Below are 12642 nucleotides of genomic sequence, written 5' to 3' on the forward strand. Positions count from 1 at the left end.
TAGAACATCAGCAACAAAGTAAAACTTATTTATTTCTGATACAACTTTACCATAATTTTGATGCTAATATTTACAAAATAGAAAAGATGTTTTGTAGCCTTGGCAAATTATACGGAATAATACGACAAAAATCTAATAAATTAAGTTCTAACTAGTCTCGAATTATAGATGCTATTAATTAATACTCTTTAAGCTGAGATAAATAGTAAATATATTTTATTTTAATACAGCAAGCATTATAATTTTGTAATTAACGATTGTATTTTTGTCGTACTGTAGTAATAATAATAACTATAATAAAAAATGGAAATATGTCAACAAAATATTACAATCAAAAATTATATTCATAAAAAAAAATTAGATGAAATACTAAATTAATGTACTGGTAGTGGTTTAAGCTCTTTGATTTGCCTAATCAGATAAGCTTTCTCATCATTAAATTGTTCATCTTCTGCCCGATCTGTGTGAAATCTCATTAAAAATTCTACCAATTTGTCTTGATTTCTTAATAAAATATCTAGAATTGGTTTTGGTTTATTTGGATTTGCTACAAATACCTACAAAAAAAATATTTGGATGTGATTTTAGGGCCTGTTATGTAACAATATTTAAAATTTGGGGGTAGAATTCTTACCTTAAAAACATGGAAGGCCTCAAACTGGATATTTCTAGACCGCTCTTTTAGCATATTCATCATAAGTTTCAAGTTATTGGGATTTGATATATACCTCGTCATAACAGTAAAGTTATGCCTATCGAGTAATAGTTCACCCAGCAACTTAAGACTTTGGCGTCTTGTGACATAGTTTTCAGAATTTAAAAGCTTTTGGTAATGATTAAACACTTTATCATAATTAACTTCTAAAAATTCAGCACATAACATCTTGTGCCTTGTTAACAATTCCTGAAATAGTAAACAATATGTATGAACTTGTGGGAAAACAGATCTACTAGTCTACAGCCATTATATTTAATAGGCAATGAAAATATACCTACTTTAAAAGTTGAAAAAGCGTCTGAAGCAATATCAAAAGTTGACACCTCCACATAATCAAAAAAATTATAAAAATCTTCAGAATACAGCATTATTTTTGCCAAGGCCTCATACCGAGCACATTCTCTCAACATAGTTCCACAGTTTAAGGCAATTTCTTGATGCTCATAACTGAAAATAAAACATTGGTAATTAACAAGTCTGCCGATAACAAAAAAACTTTAATCGAAGAAGCTGGAGACAAAAAAAAAACTGGATACACAAGATATTCAAATATAACATTAACCAAAAATGTAGAACCTAGGATATGCGATTATATATTTTATCAATTTGGAATTATACCAACTAAAACAGAAAATATTTATATATTATATATTTATATATATGGGAACTATTTATATTGGTATATCATGCAAAATAGTCGCAACACCTTTAAATTAATATTATAAATACAAACCCGCGCATAAGTGTAAATAAAATTTCTGGTTTAGTACATATGTATTCCACAGTGGGAGATCTTGTTCCTATTTGTCTTCTCAGGATATTATTAAAAACTTGAGCTACATCTTTTTTTCCCTCAAAATCAATACGACCCAAGTTTTGAATTAGCAGTAGCAACAAATTATTGTTATAGAGCTCTTGAGCAAGCTGCGCGACTATGATATCAGTTTGTGGTTCTGAATCAGAGGTGCCATACAACATATTTTTTATTAGCACTAAGTTTTTTGAAACATCTTCTTGTGCTTTCTCAGCTTTTTTCTCTCCTTTCTCTAGTGCGTGAAGTGCCTCCTTTAAAGTTTTCACCACTTCGGCGGGTCCTTTTTGCGATTTTCCAAAAAAAGGCATTTTTGTCTTGAGCCTATGTGGGGTATTAATGGTGTTTGTTATGGACTAACTTTTAAATTTCATACGTAGGAAGTGTTAAATCAGACTACGAGCTCGTACATTTTTTGACAAATTTCAGTCTCTTCAAAACTTATGTATTTTGTAAATTTAAGAGCATAAAACAGTCAAATTTTCACAATATCTTTGACAACCTAAATGCCAGCACATGATGTTATTTCACAACTGCCAATCACAGAAAACAAACCAATTCCAAAAATTGATTTTAGTTACTTATAGTAACGTCTCGATATGCTCAGATGTCGTTTTGGTAAGTATCACTTTTTTATCTAAGAGGTTCCTGCGTTCAACAATCAACATGGCCTCCGACAGTTCGCCAATTTGAAATATTTTAGTTTAGATGTAGTATTTTTATGGAAATTCTTGCAAAATAAGTGTGTTGAGATCGCTGTCTAGAAAGTGCAGGTTAGTGTTATGCAATGCTTAATAATTCCGTGGAGGTGATATATCGGGCTCTTTTACCCTTTCTTTTGTCATTTGATTTGCATGTTGAAATTAAGATCTGAAAAATTGTCAACATGCAAAACTCCTGATTCGGTTTTTGCTGACACTTGCTGAAGTTTCGCCAATCATCCTCTTGCCTTCTTCATAGCTTGACTGAAACTGTTTCGCATTTTACTCTGCTGTGCCTGCTTATATAAAGTTTGAGGGGGGCGGAGCTAAATGAGGGACATAATCACCATCTCGGATGACATTCCCATATTGGTGACAGGTAGAGACTTGAGTCGCGGTTAAGATTGTTAGGTTGTTTATAGATTTCTATAGTCTCCGACTTTTCGTTGGTACAAGAATCGATTACATGCAAGAATATCGAATAAAATTTTATGTCCGGTTTCGTGCTTATGCTCGGCAACAGCTGATGAATTTATTTGTCGTAGTCGTAAGGCTCTTTCGTGTTCTTTGAGTCTAGTTGATATTTTTTGTCTTCCTTTTCCAATATATTTTTTGCCAAATATGCATGGAATGCTGTAAACTCCTGGCATCTCAAATGACGGATCCAAGATGTTGCCCACATAAATCTTATTTATGTGGGCTGCCTGTCTGCACTTATTTAATCAATGAATTTTAGTCACCGTTGTATATGTATTTGATTGTGATCAGCGATTCTACGCCTGCACAAGCAACCAAACAAATTCCAGATTGAACTCCTGACTACAGAGCCCGCCTTTGGAGAAACAATTCGAACATTCGATACTCACCTCGTGAGGGCGCTGCGTCCTATAAAAGTGAAACATGCGGTGGGACTCCCTTCCACATCGAATACCACTGTCGCATTCATAATCGACCAGATAGCAGAATAAATCAAAAATAGAAACACGGTGTATAATTTTAGCTCTTATAGTGAATTGTGTTTGGACGCCATACGTTTCTAACTTAGTTTGTTTTGCGCGGAGCGATCCGACTTACTTAATTACACCGGAGCGTTTGATGAATTCCTTCAATTGTCGCCACAGCTACAATTTAGTGAGAAATCCGAAAAAAAGTTCATAGAAAAGTTTTTGATTTACAGATTTCAGAGCTAGATGAAGAATTAACTTGTTTTAGAAATGTTGTGAGATATTTTTACGAAAGTTGTCAGTCTAAAGTCTAACATAGATTGGTATAAAATCTAATGGCTTTCACAGATAAAAAGAATTAAAACTTCAATTAAATAATGTGTTTCAGATCCACTGTAATTTTCTTTTTCTATTCCCTTCTGTAAAATACCTAATTATATACCGATCTAGCGTGCGGGAAACGTCACTTTACCACATTTCTCACGGATCCGAGCCACTTCGGATATTTCTGCGATATTAAACTTATTGTTATAAATATTCCATTTGTGGTTTTAGGAAAAAAATTACAATTTTAAATTTTACAAAATTACAATTATAAAAAACACAGCAAAAATATACTACTATTTCCATCAGTAATAAAGAAGCAAGCAATAGTGGCTATTTCGAATAAGGTGTCCACAGGAAATGTCCATCTGTTATAGTAAAACTGCAACAAGTAGAAAATGGACCATTATTTGGAGTTATGTAACACGTTTTTGAAATATTTCATATTCTAACACATTATAATAGAATTGTTGTGTTGTGTCGCAAAATATAATAGTTTTAAATATAAATAATAAAAAATAAATGAGAATAACATTAAAGAAAGCGTTTTATTTAATATTTGAATCTTACCACAGTATCATCGGATCGTAAATAATGAACATGCTTCAAATATGAATTTTCGAATTTTCATAGAAAAACTTTTTTGCTTTAGCTTAACTTACAAAATAAGTAATTTGGCTGTCGAATTGTGTTTTTGGTTGAATTTAAACCAATACATAGATCACTTTTTTTTTTAAGTTTAACAAAATGACATATTTATTTAAGTATACTTTTACAAATCCTCGTAGAAATTTTTGACCACCTTGTATAATATCAGAACGGACTAAATATGTGTTCGCTTTCGCAACATAAATACTTCTTGAGAAATTTAAACATAGAGGAACATGATAAATTGGATAATACTGATAACGAACCTCCCTCTGGACACCCCAGCGTGTCAATAACTGATGAAAGTGTTGAAGAAGTACAACAAATGGTGTTGAAAAATCATTGAATCACTACTGAAGAAGTGGTTGAAAAGGACCGTCGAAGGAGCATGGCTGAAGAGCTGTCAATGATGATCCAGATGTGCTCAAAAAGGTCATAACTGGCAGCAAATCTTGGGAATATGATTATGAAGTTGAAACCAAAGCCCAGTCGTCCCAATGGAAGAACCCAGAATAAAAAAGTACGTCAAATTCGATCAAATAACAAGGTGTTGCTTGCAGTTTTCTTTGATTATTATGGCCCAGTACATGAAGAGTTCTTACCACCAAGTCCTACGCTGAATAAAGAGTTGATGTTAAGCGCGAGAAGTAATAGGAAGAAAAAGGCCGGTATTGCTTGTGTCTACCTTTTTGGTCAAGAACAAAACCACAGTCGTACCTCAGCCACCATATTCACAGGATATGGCCCCCCGAAATTTTTTTATGTTTTCAGAACTCAAGAAATTCATAAAAGGAAGGAGGTTTGGAACGATGAGGAAATAACGAAAAAATAGCTGGAAGAATTCATAGCTATATCGGAAAGTGCTTACCAGAAGTGCTTCGAGGATAGGAAAGAATGTTGGCACAGTGATATACTAACGCGTAAGGTTAATTTAGTCAATATGGAGTTGCTAAATGGCAGGACCACTTCGTATACGCTTAAAGTGAAGAAAACCTCTTGCGGCACTGTATTCTTTAGAAATAGGAATTTTCCAGAACATTGACTTAATATCGGGGTATGTGCAGAGTGTTTACTCATGAACAGAATCAGATATGCGTCCGAAATTGATCGCTTTATTTAGTGAACTATAATCGACACACAATTTAACTGTTCACACTCCTTTTTTATCATTTACCAGTTTTAATCATGGTATCTAATTCTTCGCTCAGCTGCTGCTGTTGAATTTTCGTCTTTTCAGAACGCTCAATTTTTTAATTAGGTTAGTTAGGTAAGTTGTACTTTTAAAGATGCAGAGTCAGTTATATAGAATAAAACTTGTGTATTGTATTGCTGCGACGCTAAAAATGAAATTATTGGACGTGGGACTAGGAAATGTTTAATAAAAAACGAATTCTTTGATTTTGACATGAAAGTTGTAAGATCAAAAATAGGTTTCTTGAAAATTCACTTTCCTTATTTATAGGGGGTACCAATTTTCAACAACTACCACCAACAATAAAATTTTAAACAAACTAAATATGTAATGTAATGCTAGTACACACAAAATTAAATATTACCATATGTGAAAATAGGGGCATGTGCGGAGGTGTGCGGTATGCGGAAAGTGATTAAAATAAAATTAATATTCATACAAAATATATTAAGATTAATTTTGTTTCAACTTCCTCCTTGTCTTGTGATGAGAGTATTCGGGAATTTATTATGCGATGGAGAGCGCTGCAAACGTGGTCGTTTGGAAGTATTACCTAATGTTTACCTGTCATCTTTGAACCTTTAGCCGGCTCGTCCTGCCTCCATAAACGAAAATAGAGCATTATTCATAGCTCTGAGAACAATTTTGCAGTGTGTGCAAAAATAACACAAGAACAGTAGCCGAAGATGAAATTTTTTGTAGGACATGTAATTTGAATTGGGTCTACTGTAGAAGTCAAAGGAATTCTTTTACTCACTTCTCTAAAATACGTAATACGTAAAATACCACGACGGATCCGAGCTCCATTGGACATTTTCAGGATATTACTGCAGGGGTTAAATTTTGACATTTGTCAATTCTGACGGCCATGTCAGTGAACATATTCGTGTTGTTTTGCAAAACTTTACCCAAAAAATAACGGTCGTGGAAAAGTATAGGATGCAACATTTTTGGTAAATTTTTATTTTTATTTATTTATTTATTAAACACTCGCTTCGCTCGTGCCAAATAAACTCGTGACCCAATTAAGGTTTACCGCTCTTGTTGCATAAAATAAAACTATATTACTGACGTTCTTTAAAGCGTGATAGGTAGGTAGATTTGAAGAATAGAATTGTTACGTCAAAAAGTCTTATTCGGGTAATTGTTATTTAACGTTTCTCGAGTGACATCCGTCATACAGAGGAATTTGTGTTGAACACCATTTATAAATCTTCTGGATTTCTCCTGTGCCAATCATCTTATAGCTTTCTTAGAGCTGAAATGAAACTGGATTTCTTTCTACTCTGTATCGTTTTATATACTGTTTGAGGGGCGTGGTTAAAGGAGGAAAAGAACCATATTGGTGAAAGGTAGTTGCGATTGTTTGGTTATTTACAGATTTTTATGGATTCTCAGATTTTCCTTTGGTATCTTCCATGAATCATGTTTTGCCTGTAAAGGGTCTTAATCTTGAAGCTACATATTATGCTAGAGCATATGTTGGAGAAGCAATGGTGATAACAATAGGTTGAAGAGGTTATCCTGGTTTGTGAATCTTAGGGAGCCTACAGGAAGGAGGGATTTTAGAGTCGTAAGGGATTAGAAAGTTCTTAGCTTTAATAGCAGAGTTAAGGTTGCGTTCCATAGATGACATAGGATCTTTTTTAAGTTGCCGTGTGTAAGAATATCCTGATTTTTTTTTCGATAGTCAGCTGCTTTTCGAATTGCTATGACGAGGCCGCCGACCGAGTCAGCTCCGCTATGATGCGGGCGTTCGAGAATAGTTGCCCTGAGACAGAGGAGCATAGGGTGGGAAGGACTCCTTGGTGGAGCTCTTCCCTGGAGCGTCTCAGGAGGAAAGTGCGGAGGCTGTTCAATACAGCGAGGAGCAGCAGCCAAGGTGCGGACTGGGATCTCTATAGGGAGGTCCGCAGACAGTACAAAAAAGAACTACGGGCATCACGGAGGAGGGCCTGGAGGGGCTACTGCGACGGAGTAATGAATACCCCGGACGCGGCTAGGCTCCTTAGGGTACTCAGAAGTGACCCTGCGGGAAGACTGGGGGTGGTCCGCAGGACCGGCGGTGGCTACACAGCGGGACCAGCGGACACACTACAACAGCTGCTGAACACGCACTTCCCAGGGTCCGCTGATCCGGACACAGGGGGGAATATTGAAGCCGGGGGTCGTCTTGGAGGCGACTACGCCACGGCAAGGAGGGTGGTTACCCATAGTAGGCTGAGGTGGGCTATTGACAGCTTTGGCCCCTTCAAGTCGGCGGGCGGGGATGGAGTATTTCCGGCTCTGTTGCAAAGGGACGGAGGTCTCCTGACCAGCCCGCTGATGGACCTGTTCAGGGCCTCCATTGCGAGGGGGTACGTGCCCGAGCTGTGGAGACACAGCAGGGTAGTGTTCATTCCCAAGGTAGGGAAGAGTGACTACACAGACCCGAAGTCGTACCGGCCTGTTTGCCTCACCAGCTTCATTATGAAGACTCTGGAGAGGCTGGTGGACCGGTATCTGAGGGACTGGGTGGAGCTGGAGGCCCCTTTAGAGCCAGCTCAGCATGCGTACCGAAGTGGCGGGTCTGTGGGCTCAGCTCTTCACCATCTGACTTCCAGGTTGGAGGAGGGTATGGGCTCGGGACGGCTGTCGGTGTGCGTGTTCGCTGACATCGAGGGGGCTTTCAATAACACGGCCCTGTACTCGATCTGCAGGGCGGTGGAGAGTACTGGAGTGGGGACGGCCATTGTAAGGTGGATCCGCTCCATGCTAACCGACAGGAGGGTCGAGGCAAGACTGGGTGGGGAGCAGGTCTCCATCGGTTCATCACGGGGTTGTCCACAGGGCGGGGTCTTGTCCCCGTTCCTGTGGTGCCTGGTGGTAAACGAGATATTGCATATTCTGAGGGAAGAACACGGGGTCTACGCTCAGGCATATGCAGACGACCTTGTGATAATGACGCAGGGGACGGACGTGAGAAGGATGCAGGGGCTCCTGAACGGGGCATTGGCAAGATTCTCACAATGGTGCCTGGACAGCAAGCTGGCTGTCAATCCTAGCAAGGTGGAGATGGTCATCTTCACTAGGAAAAGGAAGATGGAGTGCAACCTCAACATTTCGATGGATGGGGTGCCTCTTTCTGCAAGCGGAAGTGTCAAGTACTTGGGTGTATGGTTGGACTCTAAGTTGACCTTCCAGGAACATATAAGATCAAGGACCAGGTCGGCCTTTGGAGCTCTGTGGGCGTGCCGGAGAGCGGTAGGGGGCACTTGGGGCCTGGGGCCGAAGATCATGCAGTGGATCTACGGTACCATGGTGGTGCCTATGCTCACGCATGGGGCAGTGGCATGGTGGCCGGGGACCAGAAGAGCGGGAGCAAGGCTAGTTCTTGACAGACTGCTGAGATTGGCTTGCCTCTGCATAACGGGCGCCATGAGAACGGCGCCCACGAGGGCCCTGGAGGCTCTGGTGGGGCTGCCCTCTCTGGCGGATCGGGTGCAGATGGAGGCGGCCAGGACAGCTGTGAGGCTGGCGAGCTGCGGGCTCTGGAGGGAGGGGACCCTCAATCGGGGTCCGTACGACATTTTAGAGGGCTGTCGCGGGGATCGCGGGGTCATGGGCATGCCGAGTGACGTCATGATCCCCGAGATGACCTTCTTTGATAAATTGACCTTTCTCTTTCCATCAAGGGAAGATTGGAGAGAGGGCAGAGTCGGCTCCTGGGATGGACTTGTCTGGTACACGGACGGGTCCAGAATGGGAGATCTGGCCGGAGCTGGAGCGTACTGCGAGACAACGGGATCAAGCTTGTCGGTCCCTCTGGGTCAGTACTGCACTGTGTTTCAGGCGGAAATTTTCGCTTTATTGATGGCGGCCAGAGAGGTGCTTCGGCTCAACTACGGAAGCAGGAGAGTCTTCTTCTGCTCGGATAGTAGGGCTGCACTCATGGCGCTGAGGTCAGTGCGTACGCGCTCCTTGTTGATAAAGGAGTGCAAAGGGGTACTGAGGAGGGTGGCTGAGGAGAGAAAGGTCACGTTGGTCTGGGTCCCGGGTCACACCGGTGTCCGGGGCAATGAGGCAGCGGACGCCTTAGCCAGGGAGGGCTCCTCGCATAGGCATATAGGGCCAGAGCCCCGCTTGGGGATCGCCCCGTGTGTGAGGCGGGGAGCTCTCGAAGCCTGGGCGAGAGACCGGGCCGCGGGGGGCTGGAGAGTTGCTCCGGGAATGAGGCAGGCGAGGCTTATGATGGATGGGCCCGCCCTTCCTCGCACCAGGGAGCTGCTTAGACTGACCAGGAGGGAGTGTAGAGCACTAACAGGGGCCTACACAGGACATTGCAGGCTTAGGAGGCATCTGTGCTTGCTAGGCATTGGAGACGACCCGGAGTGTAGGTGGTGCATGGAAGGGGAGGAGACCCCGTATCATCTGCTCACCGAGTGCCCTGCCTTGACATGGGCAAGATTGGGAGTCTTCGGAACGGCCCTGATCGATCCGGACTCAGTGCACGGTATTGGGCTAAAGGAGTTGCTGACCTTCTACAGGAGGGGCGGCATTCTGGACGCCCTCTAGAGCGGCCTGGGGGCACAACGGGCCCATCTGGTGGCCTAAGTGCTTGGACGCCCGCGAGGGCGCCCCCCTTTAATACCAATACCAATACCAATACCAATGTTGGAGAAGCAATGGTGATAACAATAGGTTGAAGAGGTTATCCTGGTTTGTGAATCTTAGGGAGCCTACAGGAAGGAGGGATTTTAGAGTCGTAAGGGATTAGAAAGTTCTTAGCTTTAATAGCAGAGTTAAGGTTGCGTTCCATAGATGACATAGGATCTTTTTTAAGTTGCCGTGTGTAAGAATATCCTGATTTTTTTTTTTCGATAGTCAGCTGCTTTTCGAATTGCTATGATGGGATGAGATTTTAGAGATTTTGGGGCTATGCGTTCAGATTCTGGAATATTAGTTTCTTTGACAAATTAAGATAAGAAACCTGATGAATCCAGACAGGTGCTAAATCGCGAACGACTCCAAACGAACTATTTCTTTAAACAATATCAATATAAACCATGCCACGTAAACATGAAACTCTTATTAAAAAAACGCCGAAAATCCAAATTTTACTGCCGAAATAGTTTTTCGCTAGAGGTTTCATTGCAATGTAAAATCCGCTAATACTGCGTTTGTTGCAAAAACGAGAAGTTTCGCGAAAGAAACGAGCAATTCCTTCCCCCACAGGTCACACAATTCCGCGTCTCCCTAAATAAACCTCCCCCAGATCGCCGACCGGCGACGGACGCGTGTTCAACGATTACCGCGCGGTAAACATGGGGTTGCGCAAAAACGCTCGGCGCATTCCGTTTTCATCGAGCGGGCTTCCGAAAAGAGGGCCTCTATCGCTGGCACCAAAGGACCGCCGGCAGTATTTGTTATGAAATATAAGAGTGTGGTTAATTTTAAGCGTTCCAGTGCCGATTTCACGTGCTTTTCCGAGAGGATTTATTGCGGAACATGAGGATTCCCCCGCGACTGTTGAAAGTTGCCGCCGAAACGAAATATCCGAGGGTAAGCGAACCGTGGACTGTTCTTCTCGTTTGACCGATTTTTATTTTTTTTCTATTTGTAAAAAATTTCGATTATGCCATCCATGGCCGCTATAGGATGAAGAATAAATAAACTGACGGACACTCAAACCAGAAAGAGAAATATTATAGACAAAATTATTTTCTCAGCTTATCTGACCTATTCATTCTAAAAATGATGGACAGGTTCTGGAAAAATTAGCTATCATTTGTGAAAAACAGGTGTTAATCTCGTTTGTAAAATTTAGCATTTCTTAGGGTGACAATTGAAAACAATTGCAATTTTACAATATTTTGTGTGATTTTGGAAGATTAACTATTCATTTCCATTTTTTTGTCGCGTAGATTTGGGGTATTTATTTTTCAATATTTGTCAAATATTAATAATCACCCGTTTTTACAAACGGCAGCTAATAGCTACCGCAACTGTATACCGTTTTGGTAATTAATAGCTTTTGAATAAGATGTTATCCCAACTTATACAACGTTCGAAAAGCTTAGCCAACTATTCATTAAACACCAGTTCGTCGTTGAAATGAAATTGTAATTGAAATTTGTATCCTCTGCAATAAAAAGGATTATACAGTTTAAAATATACTTGCTAAACACAAGTGCGATAGAAAATACTATGAGCCCAAATATGATTTTGCTTTTGCTGTTATTAACCTAGCGAAAAATAGTCCACAAAATTTCTTTACCCATTTCCAGTGTTCAATGTCACTATGACAATAAGTAAACTGCACTATTTGCAATGTTGACAAAATGTGTTAGAAATTTGGCTTGTGATTGATTGAAAGAATGTTATAGAATGAATATTCTACGTTTGAGATTACTATCGTAGAAATTACTATATATAACAAGAGAGCGCACAAACTACTGGGCTCCACTTATATCGAGACAGCAGTTTTAATACTGGACATTACCGATATATCCTGTAATGGTGATGCAAACATTCAGTACATTGAAACCAAATTAGCCGCGGTTACGACATTGAAGTTTTTCCCATTTTGAAGAAATGTTTCTTTGATTTTATGTATAAGAAATAAATTTCATGAAGTTATGGTTTTATATTCCAAATAATTTTAAAAATGAACCCAGGGGAAAATGTTCTTATGCATTTATTTTAATATAGCGGCTAACTAATATTTTTACAGCAAATTAGAAAATTTTTAAAAACAAGGGAGTTTATGCTGGGTAGTCGGTGCGCAAAAAACTAATCTAAGATTAAACCATACGCCGAATTATTATAAGTTAGTTTGTTTACATGATCTAGATTACTAGATCTAAGTGAAATAAACAATATTTTTGCTCAAGAATAAATGACTGTTCTCACTCTATATTTTTCTAATAAATTGGAATATACTGAATATATTAGCCAAAATTTAGTTCATTTCAATAATTTTTTTGAGCAATTACCGAGCACCGCCATTTTTACACTACAAACTCATAATTTTCTTTTAGTTTATTTTTGAACATTTGCCTTTATAAATGATGTTATATTTATTAATTTCAAACCCCCCTTAACTGCAAATCCTTGATTTTATTGGGTTTACTAAATGTTCTACAGAGGACATAGGTCCTGCAATTTCGCTATACTAACATAACAAAAAATACATGGCAAATAAAGCTGGAATAAATTGCAGCCACGCTGGACCGGTGTCACAAGATGTTCTCCACTTTATATTTCAAAAAAATATATACATATGCACCTTAGGGTGTTTCATTTTTAGGCGAGTTGACTCAACA

The 12642-nt window shown here is 39.8% G+C and overlaps 2 protein-coding genes across 2 annotated transcripts in view; one reads left to right on the forward strand and one right to left on the reverse strand.

Annotated features, from left to right (window-relative positions):
• Positions 1-12: 12 nt before the first annotated feature.
• Positions 13-2067, reverse strand: LOC132696899 (protein Mo25). The gene is made up of 4 exons (XM_060662025.1): positions 1452-2067; positions 997-1165; positions 635-904; positions 13-557 (listed from the first exon to the last, which is right to left on the reverse strand). The coding sequence occupies exons 1-4, from the start codon at positions 1838-1840 to the stop codon at positions 375-377; spliced, it is 1011 nt and encodes a 336-aa protein (XP_060518008.1). The 5' UTR covers positions 1841-2067; the 3' UTR covers positions 13-374.
• Positions 2068-10726: 8659 nt separating this feature from the next.
• Positions 10727-12642, forward strand: part of LOC132696979 (toll-like receptor 6) — a 29092-nt gene continuing 27176 nt past the window's right edge. The window contains exon 1 of the mRNA XM_060662195.1: positions 10727-10879. Within this exon, the coding sequence (XP_060518178.1) occupies positions 10826-10879 (54 nt within the window). The 5' untranslated portion in view covers positions 10727-10825. The remainder of the gene's footprint in view (positions 10880-12642) is intronic.

Source organism: Cylas formicarius, unplaced genomic scaffold, assembly GCF_029955315.1.
Source record: "Cylas formicarius isolate icCylForm1 unplaced genomic scaffold, icCylForm1.1 PGA_scaffold_1__22_contigs__length_36826433, whole genome shotgun sequence".
NCBI classification, from domain to species: domain Eukaryota; kingdom Metazoa; phylum Arthropoda; class Insecta; order Coleoptera; family Brentidae; genus Cylas; species Cylas formicarius.